The 16,150-nt window shown below is 38.2% G+C and overlaps 1 protein-coding gene across 1 annotated transcript in view; it reads left to right on the plus strand.

Annotated features, from left to right (window-relative positions):
• The window catches only part of CSMD2 (CUB and Sushi multiple domains 2), a gene marked incomplete at both ends in the record, with an annotated part of 651,882 nt that overhangs the window by 183,579 nt on the left and 452,153 nt on the right, over positions 1 to 16,150 (plus strand). The window contains one exon of the mRNA XM_081334380.1: positions 10,546 to 10,740. Within this exon, the coding sequence (XP_081190506.1) occupies positions 10,546 to 10,740 (195 nt within the window). The remainder of the gene's footprint in view (positions 1 to 10,545; positions 10,741 to 16,150) is intronic.

A 16,150-nucleotide genomic window follows, 5' to 3' on the forward strand; every position in this document is an offset into this window, starting at 1 on the left:
CACACACACACAGACACACAGACATACTTATAGTATGTTAGCATGTGGAATATTATAGAAAAGAATTCTAATTTTTAATAAGTTGCCCAAACAGTCATTTTTAAAAAAAATAAACAGTTTTTAAAAATATCAATTTGGATAGATTACTTTGCCAATACAGCTTTGGTCTGTTTTTCCAGAGTTCGGGGTGATTTAAAAGTGGGAATGGCAGAGATTTTCTTTTGGCATGCTTCCTGCTTTATCCTTGTTTTAACTCCTCCCACCCTGTCCCAAAACAGAACCCACAAGACCAAGACAAAATAAATAAATTCAACCACATTGCACTTATTCTTTAATAAAGGTGCAATGGCCCAGACAACCCATTTGCAAACAAAGAGATATATTTCCTTGCAAGATTTCTGTGTAACAAAATTGGAGAATAGAGTTTTTAGTAGGCAGTGAATGATTCTGACAGAGTTTCTAACCATTGTAATTGATGGGAGAGACACTGAAGTAAGAGTCTTTTGGATTTCAGGAATTTTGCTAGGTTTTTTTTCTCCCTGGAACATTATAAGTGGTTTGGTGGTAGTGGTGATCCTGCCATGTTTTGTTTTCTGTGACTTTGATGCCAATTGGATAGAAGACACACAAATACTAACACCCACTAAATGCTTTAACCACCAGTAGTATGACTTGGTCAAAGAAAAGGGAAATGTTTTATGTAACTCCAGGAATGATGAGGACAAATGTGTAGCCTGATAACAGTAGCAGGCCCATGAATAGTCTCCTTTAAGCAAATGTTTAATATAAAATGGTAAGTGATTCCAGACCAGTGTTATTTGGATGGCACTCTCACCAACAACAACATATTCTCAGAAAGTCAGATGCACATATTAGGTGAAATATGTAACCTGCCCTGATTTGTTTGTTTGCTTGCTTATAACATTTATAAGACTTAGATCACATATAAGACTTAGATCACATATAAAAATATGTACCGGTATGTCCAGATCTTGTATGAGATACTCTACAGCCAGTCAAAGCTACCTTAAAACAATGAAGCAAGCAACATGATGAAGGAGAACCTGCCACCCCAGGATCTAAAAAGATTGATAGGAAGTGGCAGTAAAATTTACCTGGGAAATTCTGGGTCTTGTAGCTCTCCGCGTTAGATGTGCTTGTAAGAACTACAAGTCCCAGAGCTTTTTAGTTACTCCTGTCATTTTCTTTGCAGGATCAAAAGAAGGCAACAAAGCTTGTCAGTATATGATAGAAAAAAGACTTTAGTAATCAGGAACATTTAGATTCTATAGACATTACACATGTGTTGTATGTGGAAAGTCAGCAGATCCTAGTGCTACCTAGTCCTAGTATTAATCCATTATGAAGTCATATGAATTTTTCTCTCTTGACTGAGTTCATAATGTCAGAAATTACCCTTTGAAATGTTTCAAGAGTCATTATTGAACCAACACTAATAGATCACTGCATTGTGCTTTTTCTGAAAGTTCAACAATTCTGTTGACAATATCCAAAGTCTATTTTATTCATTCATTCATGTTATGTGCCATCAGGCAGAGAGGTGGAATTTGTTGATAAGCTGATGAGTACGGCTTTTTCTCAATTAAGCTTCTGTAATGTAGTTTTGGCATGATAATTGGGAAGGGTTATGTGCATTTTCCATTGATTTCTAGGATTGTGCTTTTTTAAGGGGCAGGACTTCCAAGGATTATAGAAAAGCTTGAAAATTTCTAGTATCATTTTATGCCATGAAGCATCTGATATAAATAATGTAGATGCCACAATTTCAGAAGCAATTGCAAAAAAAAAATGACTAGGTATATAGAAAGCAATAATACTAGAACACAGAAGGTTTATCACAGAATGTTTATGTATTTAGATTGATTTGCTGTTCTGTCCCTGGAGCATTGAATATAACTTGTACTTCATTTTAAAATCTGAAAATGTACCGTTCTTTGGCTGAGAGGCTTGTAACGGTTATGCACACTGGAAATGAAGAAGAAACATGAGCCCAGTATATTCTCTCCTTCTCAGATGTAGATTCAGTCAGTGGTGGGATTCATATATGTGAACAACCGGTTCTCTGTGTGGATGCCGCTTCTGGAAGTCTGTTCTGGGCCTGGGCAACAAAAAATTAGCTACCGGTTCTGCCGAAGTGGTGCGAACCAGCTGAATCCCACCACTGGATTCAACCTCCTAAAGAAATGTTTTGTCAAGTGTCAGGGCAGTGATCAGGTACCCAAGCAACTGGTTTCACTTGGATCCAGAGACAATCAGAACACCATTGAATAAAGGATTTTTAAGTTTAATTATTAATTCAAACAAATGGATTTAAAACCGTAACATAAAAAGCGTACATACCAAGCAAGATGATACCAAATTCTTTTATAAGCTATGAGGACTTCTTTAATAATGAAGCAGATATATCACAAAGGTGGCCAATTTCCAGAAGCTCCCGACAAACAGCAACAGCCCTGCAGTTTTTAACAAAACCTGGCACCGTGACTTCATGGCCCTGCTATGGACAGGAGACTGCAACACCTGTCCTTGACTGGGTGACACAGGGCAGGAACTGAAAGTCTGAGACTTTCACAGGTTCGCATCTAATTCAAGTTTCCACACCCTCCTCCCTGTTTATTCAGTAAACGAGTAAAAACAAACAAACAAAAACATGCCATTGAATATAGTCAAACAAAAAATAACCATGAGAGATTACAACAAGTCTATCATGGTTTTTATGCTAGTTAGTTTAGCAGTTTGACTGTGTTGATCCAGCAGAACTTACTTTTTCCCAGAACAGGAAATAAAAATAAAAGCAAATCCTGCAGTTGAGCTACATACGCATCACTGAACTAAGTTGTTACACGTTCTGTTTTATTTTGACAGAATGCAATGCTTGAACCTTGTTGTTGTTAGCGGCAAAGTCGTGTCCGACCCATCGCGACCCTATGGACAACGTTCCTCCTGGCCTTCCTGTCCTCTACCATCTTCTGGAGTCCATTTAAGCTCACGCCTACTGCTTCAGTGACTCCATCCAGCCACCTCATTCTCTGTTGTCCCCTTCTTCTCTTGCCCTCAACCTTTCCCAGCATTAGGCTCTTCTCCAGTGAGTCCTTCCTTCTCATTAGGTGGCCAAAGTATTTGAGTTTTAGCTTTAGGATCTGGCCTTCTAAAGAGCAGTCATGGTTGATCTTCTCTAGGACTGACTGGTTTGATCGCCTTGCAGTCCAAGGGACTCGCAAGAGTCTTCTCCAGCACCATAGTTCAAAGGCCTCAATTCTTTGGCGCTGAGCCTTTTTTATGGTCCAACTTTCACTGCCATACATTGCACCTGGGAAAACCATAGCCTTGACTATACGCACTTTTGTTGACAGGGTGATGTCTCTGCTTTTTAGTGTGCTGTCTAGATTTGCCATGGCTTTCCTCCCGAGGAGCAAGCGTCTTTTAATTTCTTTTAATTACTTGGCTACAGTCCCTATCTGTAGTGATCTTGGAGCCCAGGAAAATAAAATCTGTCACTACCTCCATTTCTTCCCCATCTATTTGCCAGAAATTGAGAGGGCCGGATGCCATGATCTTGGTTTTTTTAATGTTAAGTTTCAACCCAAGTTTTGCACTCTCCTTCTTCACCCACAAGAAGAGGCTCTTTAGTTCTTCTTCACTTTCTACCTGATGGTCATCTGAATTAAATTCACCCTTTCCTGTCCATTTTAGTTTGCTGATACCTAAGATGTCAATGTTCAGTCTTGTCATCTCTTGTTTGACCACGTCCAGCTTTCATTGATTCATGGATATTACATTCCAGGTTCCTATGGAGAAAAAAATCTTTACAGCATCGGACTTTCCTTTCACCACCAGACACATCCACAGCTGAGCGTCCTTTCGGCTTTGGCCCAGTCGCTTCATTCTTTTTGGCACTACTAGTACTAGTCCTCTGTTCTTCCCCAGTAGCATATTGGACGCCTTCCGGCCTGAGGGGCTCTTCTTCCAACCTAGCAAATTATTTATTTATTTTTTTAAAAATACATCAAATTAATTAATAAAGTATACATAGAGGAACATCAAACATTGTTTCAAAGTTAAAAGGCATGGTAATAATGCAAAAGTACAAGAAAAAGTAAAGAAAACCCTAATTCATATCTTGATAAATAATGAACAATCATGTTAACAAAATGTGTCACTAATAGTAGAGTTTGCCTTTCCAAACTGTATGAGCTAATGTCAAAACTCTTGAGTTGCATCTTCAACAACAAAGCAATTATAACTAACCCTCATTAAATGAGCAATCTCTGAGGTATCCAATGTACACAAACCAAAATACTTTTAAATAATATAAGACCAATTTCATATTCTTTTTTTTAATCCACTGGTTTGCTAGGAAAAACAAACATTGAAGTGCATTTTTTGTGGAATGGAATATATAACTAATATCAATTTAATCAGCTACAAGTTAGTATAAAAGATAGCTGCTGGCTTAAAAGCCACTGTGAATTCTTCTGTAACATTCAACACTGTGGGACTCCCAAAACAGAGATAATATCTGGGTCAAATTGTTGAATAACAAATGCTTACACTGGATAAATGGTCAAAAATAACTCTGTTGATTCTGCAAAAGTTTTAAGAATGGTGACTGCCAAGATAATACTATAAAAGGCCCAGTTTATATATATGTGCTACTTTTCATTTGTGTTTATCCCATAACGTAAAAAATTTCTGACTAAAAGAGTCAGCATTATATCTGCAACCATATTTTCTCATAACTACCTAATGGAACTGGCTGTAAGATGGAAATTGACTCTTGTGCTTTCTGGGAACACTTTAAGGAGAGATTACAGTATTAATAATCACCCATGATTTAGGTTTAAGTAAACTAGATCAGTCCAAAATATAAAATGTCAAAGAAACCCGAAATAAGTTTAGAAACTTCACAGAAATTATACAAAAAGCTTTCTCAGCATGTCAATTTGCTGGGCTGGGTCTGTTTTCACTTCGAGCAAGAATATCAGTTAAAATACTGCAATAGCAGAAGCTTGACCTGTATAAATACAATCTCATTTGGGTGTATAATATTTGAAAAAAACAAGCTGTAATATATTGGTCAGAATATCTTAACATTTGTATCTATGATCTAAATAGATCTGTAATTAGAATACAAAGTAGGGTTGCCAGACTAAATATAACTATGATATCTGCCCTGATTGAAAACTTGAAAATCATTCACCATCTCTCCAGAAAAATAGAAGATAATAAGCAAATATCCTTTTTTTAAAAAAAAAAATCAATCCACTGGAAACCAACAGAGCCAGGAATTTTCATCGATTTCATAATTTAATTGTAGCAACAGTTTCTTAGACACAAGAGGTGAAGATCAGTAACTTTCTTTTTTTTATAAATGTAGTAGTCTCATTTTTGTTGGAAATAAACTATTTTGTAATGATAAAGAATTGAAACAAAACTATTACATTAAAAAATTTAATAAATTAAATAACTTACCTTCATATTTGGTAGAGACTAGGGAACGGTACTCAGAAGATTTGGATGCATAATGGGTTGATCATTTTTAAACTTTCTATGTAAGAATGTAACCTTAACCAATTGCTGCTGGGCTGTTTTATGGAAACATAAGGGCAAATACAATCTGGAATTAATGCTTTGTCAATATCCTTTAAAAAATACAATGCATAATATAATTAAGTCTTATTTAATAATTTGAAAAACCCCTATCTGTTACCTAGTTTATCTAATTAATATTTATTTATTTATTTATTTATTTATTTATTTATTTATTTATTTGTTTGTTTGTTTGTTTGTTTGTTTGTTTGTTTGTTTATTTATTTATTTGGTTTATATACCGCCCTACTCCCAAAGGACTCAGTGCGGTTTACAAGGCAAAATTTGCATGATAGCGTTAATTGGGGTCCCAGTTTGTTTTCACTATTGTTTTTATTATTTTTATTGTTCATCTGTATACCTTCCTTCCTCTGTACACCGCCCCGAGTCCCTCGGGAGAAGGGCGGTTTATAAAAACTAATAAATAAATAAATAAATAAATAAATAAATAAATAAATAAATAAAATTTAAAACCAGTACAATATAAAATTAAAATTAAATTAAGTCTAGCCGCAAAAATTAAAATCACAATTTAAAAACATTAAACCCCTCAGTCCAGACCAGATAGCTCAAAGAGCCAGTTTTTTAGGTCCCGGTGAAATGAACGAAGGTCGGGGGCAGTCCGGAGTTCCATTGGCAGTTGATTCCATTGGGTAGGCGCGCCCACAGAGAACGCTCTCCCCCTGGGGATCGCCCGTCGGCAATCCTTGACCGGTGGTACCCTGAGGAGGCCCTCCCTGTGGGAGCGCACAGGACGATGGGAAATTGACGCTGGCAGCAGGTGCTCCCTTAGATAAATAAATAAAGATAATACCCTATCTTTCAACAAAGATACATTCAAGGACTACTTTAACGATAAATTTCCCAGTTTATTAAATAAAGCAGTATGACATGTTAAATGTGTAATAATAGGCCTGTTGAAAAAAATTGATTAGATAAATTTGCACTGGATATAACTTACTGTGGATGCACACCAGGCAACTATATGTCACTTGGGAAGTGTTTTAGCTTTGAACATCTTAATAATTTCTAGTAGATAATGTACTCTTTGTGAGTAGAAGAAACCCAGCATGCAGGTGGTCCTCAACTTACAACCATTCATTTATTAAGTCATAATGGCACAGAAAATAGTGATTTATGACCAGTCCTCACACTTACAACCATTGCAAGATTCACATGGTCACATATTCAGAATTGAGGCACTTGGCAACCAGCATGCATTTACAATGGTTGCAGCATTCCAGGGTTATTTGATTACCATTTGCAACCTTCACAGGAGCTTCTGCAAGCAAAGTCAATGGGGAAAGCCAGATTCACTTAACAACTGCATGAGTCCCTCAACAATTGCAGTGGTTCTCTTAATCTCCATAGGAAAAATGGTCAAAAAAATGGGTGTGACTCACTTAAATGTCTTACTTAGCAATGGAAATTCTAGTTCCAGTTGTGGTTGTAAATCAAGGACTATCTGTAGTCCTTGTGCTTTTTTAGTTATTTTAGTGGCTGACTTACTTTCTCCCTCCGTGATCTGGAAGACAACGCTTTTCCTTCCTTCCTTCCTTCCTTCCTTCCTTCCTTCCTTCCTTTTTTTATGGTTTCTATTGAAGTGCCGGGACGTGGTGGCTCAGTGGGTTAAGACGCTGAGCTTGTCGATCAGAAGATCGGCAGTTTGGCTGGTCGAATCCCGAGTGCCGCGTAGCAGAGTGAGCGCCTGTTACTCGTCCCAGCTCCTGCCAACCTAGCAGTTTGAAAGCACGTAAAAATGCAAGTAGAAAAATAGGGACCACTACGGTGGGAAGGTAACAGCATTCCGTGCGCCTTTGGCATCTAGTCATGCCGGCCACATGACCACGGAGACGTCCTCGGACAAGCGCTGGCTCTTCGGCTTTGAAACGGAGATGAGCACCGGCCCCTAGAATCGGAAACAACTAGCACGCATGTGCGGGGGAACCTTTACCTTTACCTTTACCTTTATTGAAGTGCCAGAGATACTTACCACTTTGGATCATCTTTGAAAAGATCCATAAACTTGGTCTTAAACATGGGCAAAATGGCCAGGGAGTTAATAGAATTATAGTCCATCCTGGAAGAAATAAATCAGTTAGTTAGGACAATTATAATAACAGACTCAAGCCACTGGAATAATTGTCACCAAACCCTAGCCATAGATAGAGGTGAATGCTGACTTCAAAACAGCCAACACAACATAGTATCATGGAGGTGAATATAATCTTTTTCTTCTCAAAAGTACACGCTATTGCCCTCTAAAGACTAGCTCAGTGAAAATAAGGTTTAGAAAGGTTATTTTGTTTTAAAGAATTTTAACAGGTTTATGAAAATCAGCTATTGACACAGTCATCAATATCTACAATCTCTCAGCTGATATTATATTCTGAGCCTCACCTGATCTGATACTTGTGATGTTCTCTAGTGGTGTCCAAAACATTTCAAGCCATTTGAATTAATTCCCTGTTTGAAGTTGTTTTGAGCATCAGATATTCCGTCTTGCACTCAAAACACTTCCAAAATAATTAAAACATCCCCTCTTGTACTCAGATTGCCATTTCACACTTGAAACAACTGTTTCGAACTTTAAATGGAATGTTTTGAATACAAACTGGTTCAAATTCTTACTTTGCTCCTTGGTGGAGCAGTGGGCTAATGCCTCCTTAAGTAACACCAGCTGCCTGCAATTACAGTAGTGCAGGTTCACATCCCACGAGGCTCAAGGTTGACTCAGCCTTCCATCCTTCCGAGGTAGGTAAAATGAGGACCCAGATTGTTGGGGGCAATTAAGCTGACTGTGTAATAATGCCGCTTGGGGGGGGAGGGCTGAAAGCCCTAATAAGCAGGCATATACATAGAATGAAGGCTATTGCTAAGCACATTGATTTGTGCTTTAAATTGTAAGCCGCCCTGAGTCTTTGGAGAAGGGCGGGATATAAATGGGATTAAAATAAAAATAAAATAAAATAAATTCAAAACATTTCAATTATCTCTCTCCTCATCTCTTTGACGATGTCCATCATAACCTTTTCAACATTTCTCAAAACTGTTATTTTAATGGATGAAGTTTAGTGGAATTTCTCAGGTGCTGTCCAGATAAATAATGAACCAGTTTTTTTCCCAATAATTAAATGCACCTGTTTCTTGTTCAGTGTTTTATTTTTTCTGGGTGAATATTTCAGCACTGGATAGCTTTACTAAAAAAATAAAGAAGAGGGAACAGTTTATTCATTAAAGCCAAATCTTCTGTTTTTAATCTGGCTCATTTCTTTGGATTTTCCTTGCTGGTAGTCAGGTGACAGTTTTCCTGTCTGTGTTTGCATTAGGTAAGAGAAGCAAAATTGTCAGAATTTGCAAGCAAACTCTTTGTTTCTATGATAGGAATCCGACAGCATCAACCTGGGTTTTATCTTACGATTCATTAAGTAAAAAAGAACGAGGGATTTGGCCCTTGAAAAACAAAAGTGGCTTTTTATTTAGAGTGAAATCATTCATTGCATGTTGAGTACTCCAGATCTGAAAGTCGAATCAGTATTTTGTTGTTAAAGCTTTAAAAATGGCAGTGTGTTCATTTTCTGACAATCTTCAATCTGTTTGCAATCTTAAACTGCAACATACCTGGTGGCCAGGGCGATGATCATTTGCCTCATCTTCCAAATAAGGGAAGCCCCTGTAGTTTTTGTACAAATTTGTGGCATTGTTACTGAATAAATTTAAATAATTAAGCTATTAAGAGACATTAAGCATGGATGTCATTAGTCATGCATATTGGCATCTCCACCTGGCACATTTGAGCAAATGCCATGCTTCTTGCTGAGATCTTCTCTACTCGCTCCTTTTGTCCACCTGACTTCTGGGCAGTTACAAACTCCTATATCTAGCAGGGTTTTCTCCCCTTCATTTTGGCACTCTGGGAGTGCCCCTTAATTTTCACCTATCACTGGATTTGCAAATGGTAGCCACAGCAAGAAGCACATTAGCAAAATTATGCCTAGCATAGCTGCTACAACAGCTCTTCTACCAGTTTCATTTGGTAACAGTTCACGGTGTCTTGCTTAATTAAGAATATTCACAATCTTCTGTCTCTGACAGAACAGTTTTTTTAAAAATAAACTGTCCAGAATAGGAATTGTTTTATGCAGTGGTGGGGTTCAAATATGTGAACAACCGGTTCTCTGTGTGGATGCTGCTTCCAGAAGTCCATTCTGGGCCTGGGCAACAAAAAATTAGTTCTGCTGAATTGGTGCAAACTGGCTGAACCCCACCACTGGGTTTATGGTATGCTTGGCCCATACCCCAAATAAAACAATTGAATCAAGAAAAAAAATAGGAAAAATGACATGTAGAAAGAAATGTGGCATTCAAAAAAAAAGAAGCAAACATTTATCTTAAGATTACTTGATGGGATGGCAAGAAGGACTGCCTGCTTCATTAATGCTGCTCAGTTCAGGGAGCAAAAATGGCTATATCTCAGGTCTGGTTGGCTTGGGGTTGGCTAGATCTCCTGACCTCCTAGAAACAGATCAGCAATCTGTACTTCTGTTACCAGTTTCCCTACCTTTTCTTTGCTCAGCAGACCTAGAACTTTGTCCATCAAAGTTAAGGCATAATGATGTGGTTTTTTGCATCACTCACTACTTACTGAACAAGAAGGTGAACAGCATCTGTTTTCACATGCATACAGGGTGGTGTTAGCTCCATTTCAGCATACATGATAAATGCATAAATGTAAATCCTACTCACCAAAACAGCCAAATCTTGAGATGAGACCAAGCCATGTGTTGAGATAACCATTCATTTCACACAAAGGAAAAAAAAAGGAATTAATTCTCTATCCATTTCTTAGAATCATATCCCACCCTTTGTGGATTATCAGATAATTTGGTAATCTTGACTAATCAGATGTATCCTCTCCCACTCATGTTCCTGTAGTTCTTCCAAGCCACACATGTGGAAATCCAGGAAGGCTTCAGAATGGAATCCAGCAAGGCACAACATTCAGCGTTGGAGACAAAGTGCGTTACAGCTGCAACCCGGGTTTCTTTTTGGAGGGGCATGCATTGCTCACTTGCCATGAGACCATGGAAAATACTGCATCCTGGGATTTCCCTCTGCCCTTCTGTCGTGGTAGGTGTTCTTCATTGTCTTTTACCTTGGACTTCCTTAATATATACTATAGGTGTTGGCTAGGGCTGGAAATGACTTAACAACAGTTATCTAGATTAGCGTCAAATACTATCATAAGAGTTTGAAGTTCTGTAATCATCTAAATTCTGTGCAGAAGGAAAGCTGAATTATGTATCTGCATATATTATCCAACAGAACAGACTTGCATATTTTATTAAGCATAATTCATCCACTTTATGCTAATATGCACATACAGAGGGAATCAGGTTGTGCTTTGAACCTCTGGAGATACTATTCATCTATCCTATTCACTTTTGTGATTTCAGCAAGCATGTACTTTTAAATATATATTGGCAGCCATAAGAGCCAAAAATGTTTTTTTTAAAAAAAATCAGAGTTAAGATTATTAGGAAACTGAATAATATATAATTTTCCCCTTGAACCCCCACAGAATTGTGGCATATGCATTATCTAACCTAGCATAATATAGGTAGGCTTGAATATGATTTTCTTCAGTCTGTTTCCACTTTGATTAAGCCTATATAGTAAAGCCATTTGATTCCCCGTCATTGTGACCATTCCACAGGGGGATTAACCAGTCAATTAATACACAGAAGCCTTTACATTATTTTATCATGATATCCGTTCTTCCTGATCTCACATCTTTTCCTTCCCTCATATATCCCCAGTGTCCTTCAGTACAGTATCTTGTATTGATTTTTTTTATTGAGCCTTTGAGCATGTAATCAATTAGCAATCCTGAGATAGAGCATTGATCTTGCTTTTAAATTGAGTCAAGATGGTTTGCAAACTGATAGATAATTCTTGGTGCTTTCCTAAAGAAATAGCATAGGTGGGTTTTGTGTGTGTGTGTCTCCGTGTATGTGCACACACATATGCAGGCCTTTAAGTCAGTGTTGATTCCTAATGACTGCCAGGACTAGTCCCTGAAGTTTTCTTGGCAAGATTTCCAGAAGTGGTTTGCCCTTGCCTTCTTCCTAGGACTGAGAGAGAGGGAACCACCCAAGGTCACCAAGCTGGCTTTGTACTTAAGGCAGGACTAGAACTCACAGTCTTCCAATTCCTAGCCTTATGGATTACATATTTATCTGCTGCGTCTGTTATGGTCCTGGGAGTTTGACAACACTGAAATTGTACCAGTGAAGAACCCTCCATCTCTCCATTTTTCATCCTTTAAATTAACATCATCCCTCTTGACTTCATGCTGAGTTGATGGCTCCACAGAAGATTGTTTGTTTGTTTGTTTGTTTGTTTTGACTTGGTTGTATAAAATAATCTTGATATTAGATCATGCTTCTTTATATTGTGTACATGACTGAGAATAGGGGAGTTGCCCTTATGCAGCCTAAGTGCATTTGGGACGAAGCCAAACCAGTTTGCTAGTTTGCTAGTCTCAGAGGCCTGGAGGCAATGAACAGAATCCACTCTCTGAAAAGAATACAGTACACTTAGCTGGGCAGGTTTGTCCTTGATATATTTGCCTTTTGTTTTTAATGTTCAAATATTTGGAATATCTTTAAAGATACCATATTTGGGATTGCAATTGCTAATTACTTTTAAAAATATTTCAATATATGTTTTTAAAGCATTTGGGGGGATTATGTCCTTTTAAGCTTCAACTCCAGGTACTTATTTGAGTAGAACAGTAGAGTATAAATCAAATAAATAAAGATATTGGATTATAAACCATGTTTCTCAATTCTAAGCTACAGATAAACAAATCACATTTGTCTTATCTGTTTAGAGTGTGTGTGTATGTGTGTGTGTGTGTGTGTGTACATGCCTTTGAGTCAGTGTTAACTCCGGATAACTGTTCTGAAAGTTTTCTTGGCAATATTTTCAAAAGCAAGGGTTGAGTAAATGCAACAAGAAAAATAAGTAATAAAGATCAGACCACTTGAAAAGAAAATGAGTAAAAAGTGTAAAATATAAGGAAGGCTTGGGCCCACAAGGTAATAATTTTGTTTCCAGAAATGTTAACAAAATTAATTTTCTTTGCCCATGATGTCCTCTTTTGATCTCCACTAAAACATTTAAGGTGACAGTAATACAACATATTGGATTCATCATACTAACTCAGAATCTGTTTTATTTATTATGATGGAATCTCAGCCATCTGAGATTTTTACACCATACCCTGAAGCTTACTTTTAGTTCTATAATTTATAATTTTATTTCTGTGGCTACTCACTCGTATTCAACTCAACTTAGTGCACTGACTGAACAAGAAGTATCGCCATTTGGTAATTACCTGTATTCCTGGCAATACATTAGAGTCAGTTTATGTTAGGATATACTTTTATAATATACTGTGGGTTGGGTTTAAACATCATACTATGGTATGTCATACCATAGTATGATATGTAAACCCAGTTCATAGTGTAGTATCGAAAGTATATCCTAAAATAAATTGACCCTAATGTATTGTCACGAATATAGCTAATTCACAAATGGCTACACTTCTTGTTTCTCAGCATTACAGCACAATTAATTTGATTCTGTGTGTGGGAAAAGTGAGAGGGCAAAGTGCTCTATACACCTCCTCAAGCTCTGAAGGAAATATGTAAAGCAAGTAAATAGAATTTTTAAAACTTTGCTTAAAGCTAAATCTGATTGCCTGTGGTCATTTTAAAAAGAGCGTTTTAATTCATAGGGTGGAGAGATTTATTCAACAATCTTCATGCTTGGTCCCAAAGTTGTAGCAGGTGCAGAGTGCAGTGACCAGGAAAATAGATGGGATGTGTAGCCTTGTACATGTTTACATCTTGTTTGAATCAACTTCACAGTTTCCAGTTAGCTTCCAAAGCCACGGTCATGTGTGGTGCAACAGGTAACAGATGTTGGTCTTGAACCTCACTAATAGAAACACATTAGGGACTCTAGGCCAGTCCTTCTCTCTGTCAGCTCATCTTACTTTATGGAGTTCCTGTTGTGGGGACAAAATGAAAGGAGATCACTATTAACCTTTCTTGAGTTCTTGAGGTAAAAGGTAAGATATAAATCTAACAGAGGTCAGACTCCAAAAACCAAAAAAAGGCATGGAGAGTTACTTCAAATCACTTTCCTTTGTTGCTCCTCAACAATAGACAGAAATCTTGTCAAAGTAAAGCCACCTATTTTCACATGTGGTGGACTTGTAGAAATATAAAAGCTTTTTGGATTAAAATTTGGTGGAACATTCAAAAGATTTTTAAGAGAAAGATAAAGTTTTCTCCGCAATTGTTTCTATTGGGTATTGTTGTAGACTGTGATGTTAAAGAAACTAACTTGATGTTGAACATGATAACAGCAGCACGGTTACTGGTGGGACAATATTGGAAGAAGGATAGTTTGCCCACGATAGAAGAATGGGTGTTTAAAGTTTCGAATCTTGCAGAAATGTCTAAGATTTTTTGTGTATTTGAAGGATCATTCACAGGAAAGATATATTTCAGTTTGGAGGAGATGGATAGATTATATTCAGAATAAATATGGGACTAAAAAGTTCCATTTAGCTTATGAGTAGATTTTAGTGGGATATTGTTATTGGTACTTTGTTTGTAGTTATGTTAAAGGGGAGTTAAAGCACATTATGAATTTGGTTAATTGTATATTATGCATAATTTTTATTTAGAATATGATTATTATAACTATAATCCTGTATTTAGCTCTGGGAAGTGGGGGGGGGAAGTGGGCGGGTTTGGGGTGGGAGGGATTTGGGGATATATTGTAAAATCTTGTTTTTGTAAAACTCTTTAATAAAAAAAAAGTAAAGCAACTACTTGCATCATTGATACACTCTGAGAACGTCTAGGGAGTCTTGACCCTCTTCCTCACAATCAAATTACCTAAACTTCACTTTCTCCCACCTAGGAGTCTAGATTACATTCCACTTCACAAATGATGAAATAAATAAATAAATTTAGGAATAAAGCTGGCAAGAGCTTAATTGCATAGAATGGCTTCCCAGCCATGGAGCCTCCTCCCAAAGCTATTTTGGTAAGTTAGTGGCACTTTTAGGCTAGAGAAAAGAGATTATTCCCTTTCAATTCTCTGTAGTTGTTATGTGTCTCTTTCTTGTTGGTGCTCATTAAGGCTCGATCATATTTTCATAGAAGTTCTCTTGAAATTCCTCTGATGTGTCCTCATAATGCATTTATGATTTCAAATAAGAGGGGGATGTCAGATGCTATCTGAACATCTCCTCAACAAATTAGGTTATCTTTTATCAAGCATCCTTGGTCTTTCTGGCTTTATGTCATAGCAAGATCCTTCCATACCCACTGTCTATTCTAAGTGAATTGTACTGAGAATGGTTGCTGACAAAAAGTCTCTTAAAACAGCCTCTCTCCTCTAGTTGCCTCATGGGCCAATGTTTCCTAGGGGCAATGGGAAAGCATGGGGTTTGGGGAAGCCTCATTTGCCACCAGCTTTGTTCTCTTTTCCTGTAAATGGGCTATTTGCAAAGCTCAAGGAAGGGCTGATAACTACCCCTTTTTCCTTTATATGGTTATGTAGCATTACCCCCTCAGAGGCCGCCAAAGTCCAGGCCCTCCCATCCCCACTCTCCTCCGTTGCACTCAGCAGCTGTGCTCTGGAGGTGTTAATAAAGTGTCTTTTCAAGCGGGAGCTCATGCGAAGCAAGGAGATGGAAGATTCTCGTCGTCAAAGGGGGTGGGGTTTCAGGAACAAAGATGACCAGCCCCTAACCCTGATAGTCAATGTGTGGCACTGTTTAACAGCCCCCGGCAGTTGTAGCAGCAATAGTCAATGATTTTACAGCGACCGTTCAGAAACAAGGGGGTGGGGAAAGCCCCAGCTCCAGGCAGCACTGGGAACATGAATGAAGGTGGTCAGCATTCTGCAGTAACAGCTTGCCCTGGGAGGGCAACTCCCCACAATGTCTGCAAATTGTGCAAGTAACAGTAATCAAAGTTCGGGTGCTAGTCTCCAAAGCAGTAGTGACCAGCCTCTCCTTCTCTTCTGTTGTCACTTGGAGTCCCAGGATGGCGGTGACAAAAACTCCTCCCCCCTTTTCTTTATTGTTAAAATCTGAATTTAGCAACCCCAGCAACTTTCTCTCTCTTCTCTCTCTCTCTCTTGCCTCCACTCAGGATATTCCCCACCCTGTGAAAAAAAGCAATAAAATTCCACCTTCTCTCTCTCTCTCTCTCTCTCTCTCTCTCTCTCTCTCTCTCTCTCTCTCTCTCTCTCTCTCTCTCTCTCTCCTTCCCTCTCCTTCAAAGAGAGGGATCAGCTAAAACCTCAAATCTCTCTGCGACTTCACCTAGTCTCTCCCCGACAACAGCAACAACAACCAGTGGCGTAGCGTGGGGGGTGCAGGGGGGGCCGGCCGCACCGGGCGCAACATCTGGGGGGGGCACCCATTAAGCTCGCCAGAGGGGGACGA

This window comes from Vipera berus (assembly GCF_964194415.1).
Source record: "Vipera berus genome assembly, chromosome: 9".
Classification (NCBI taxonomy): domain Eukaryota; kingdom Metazoa; phylum Chordata; class Lepidosauria; order Squamata; family Viperidae; genus Vipera; species Vipera berus.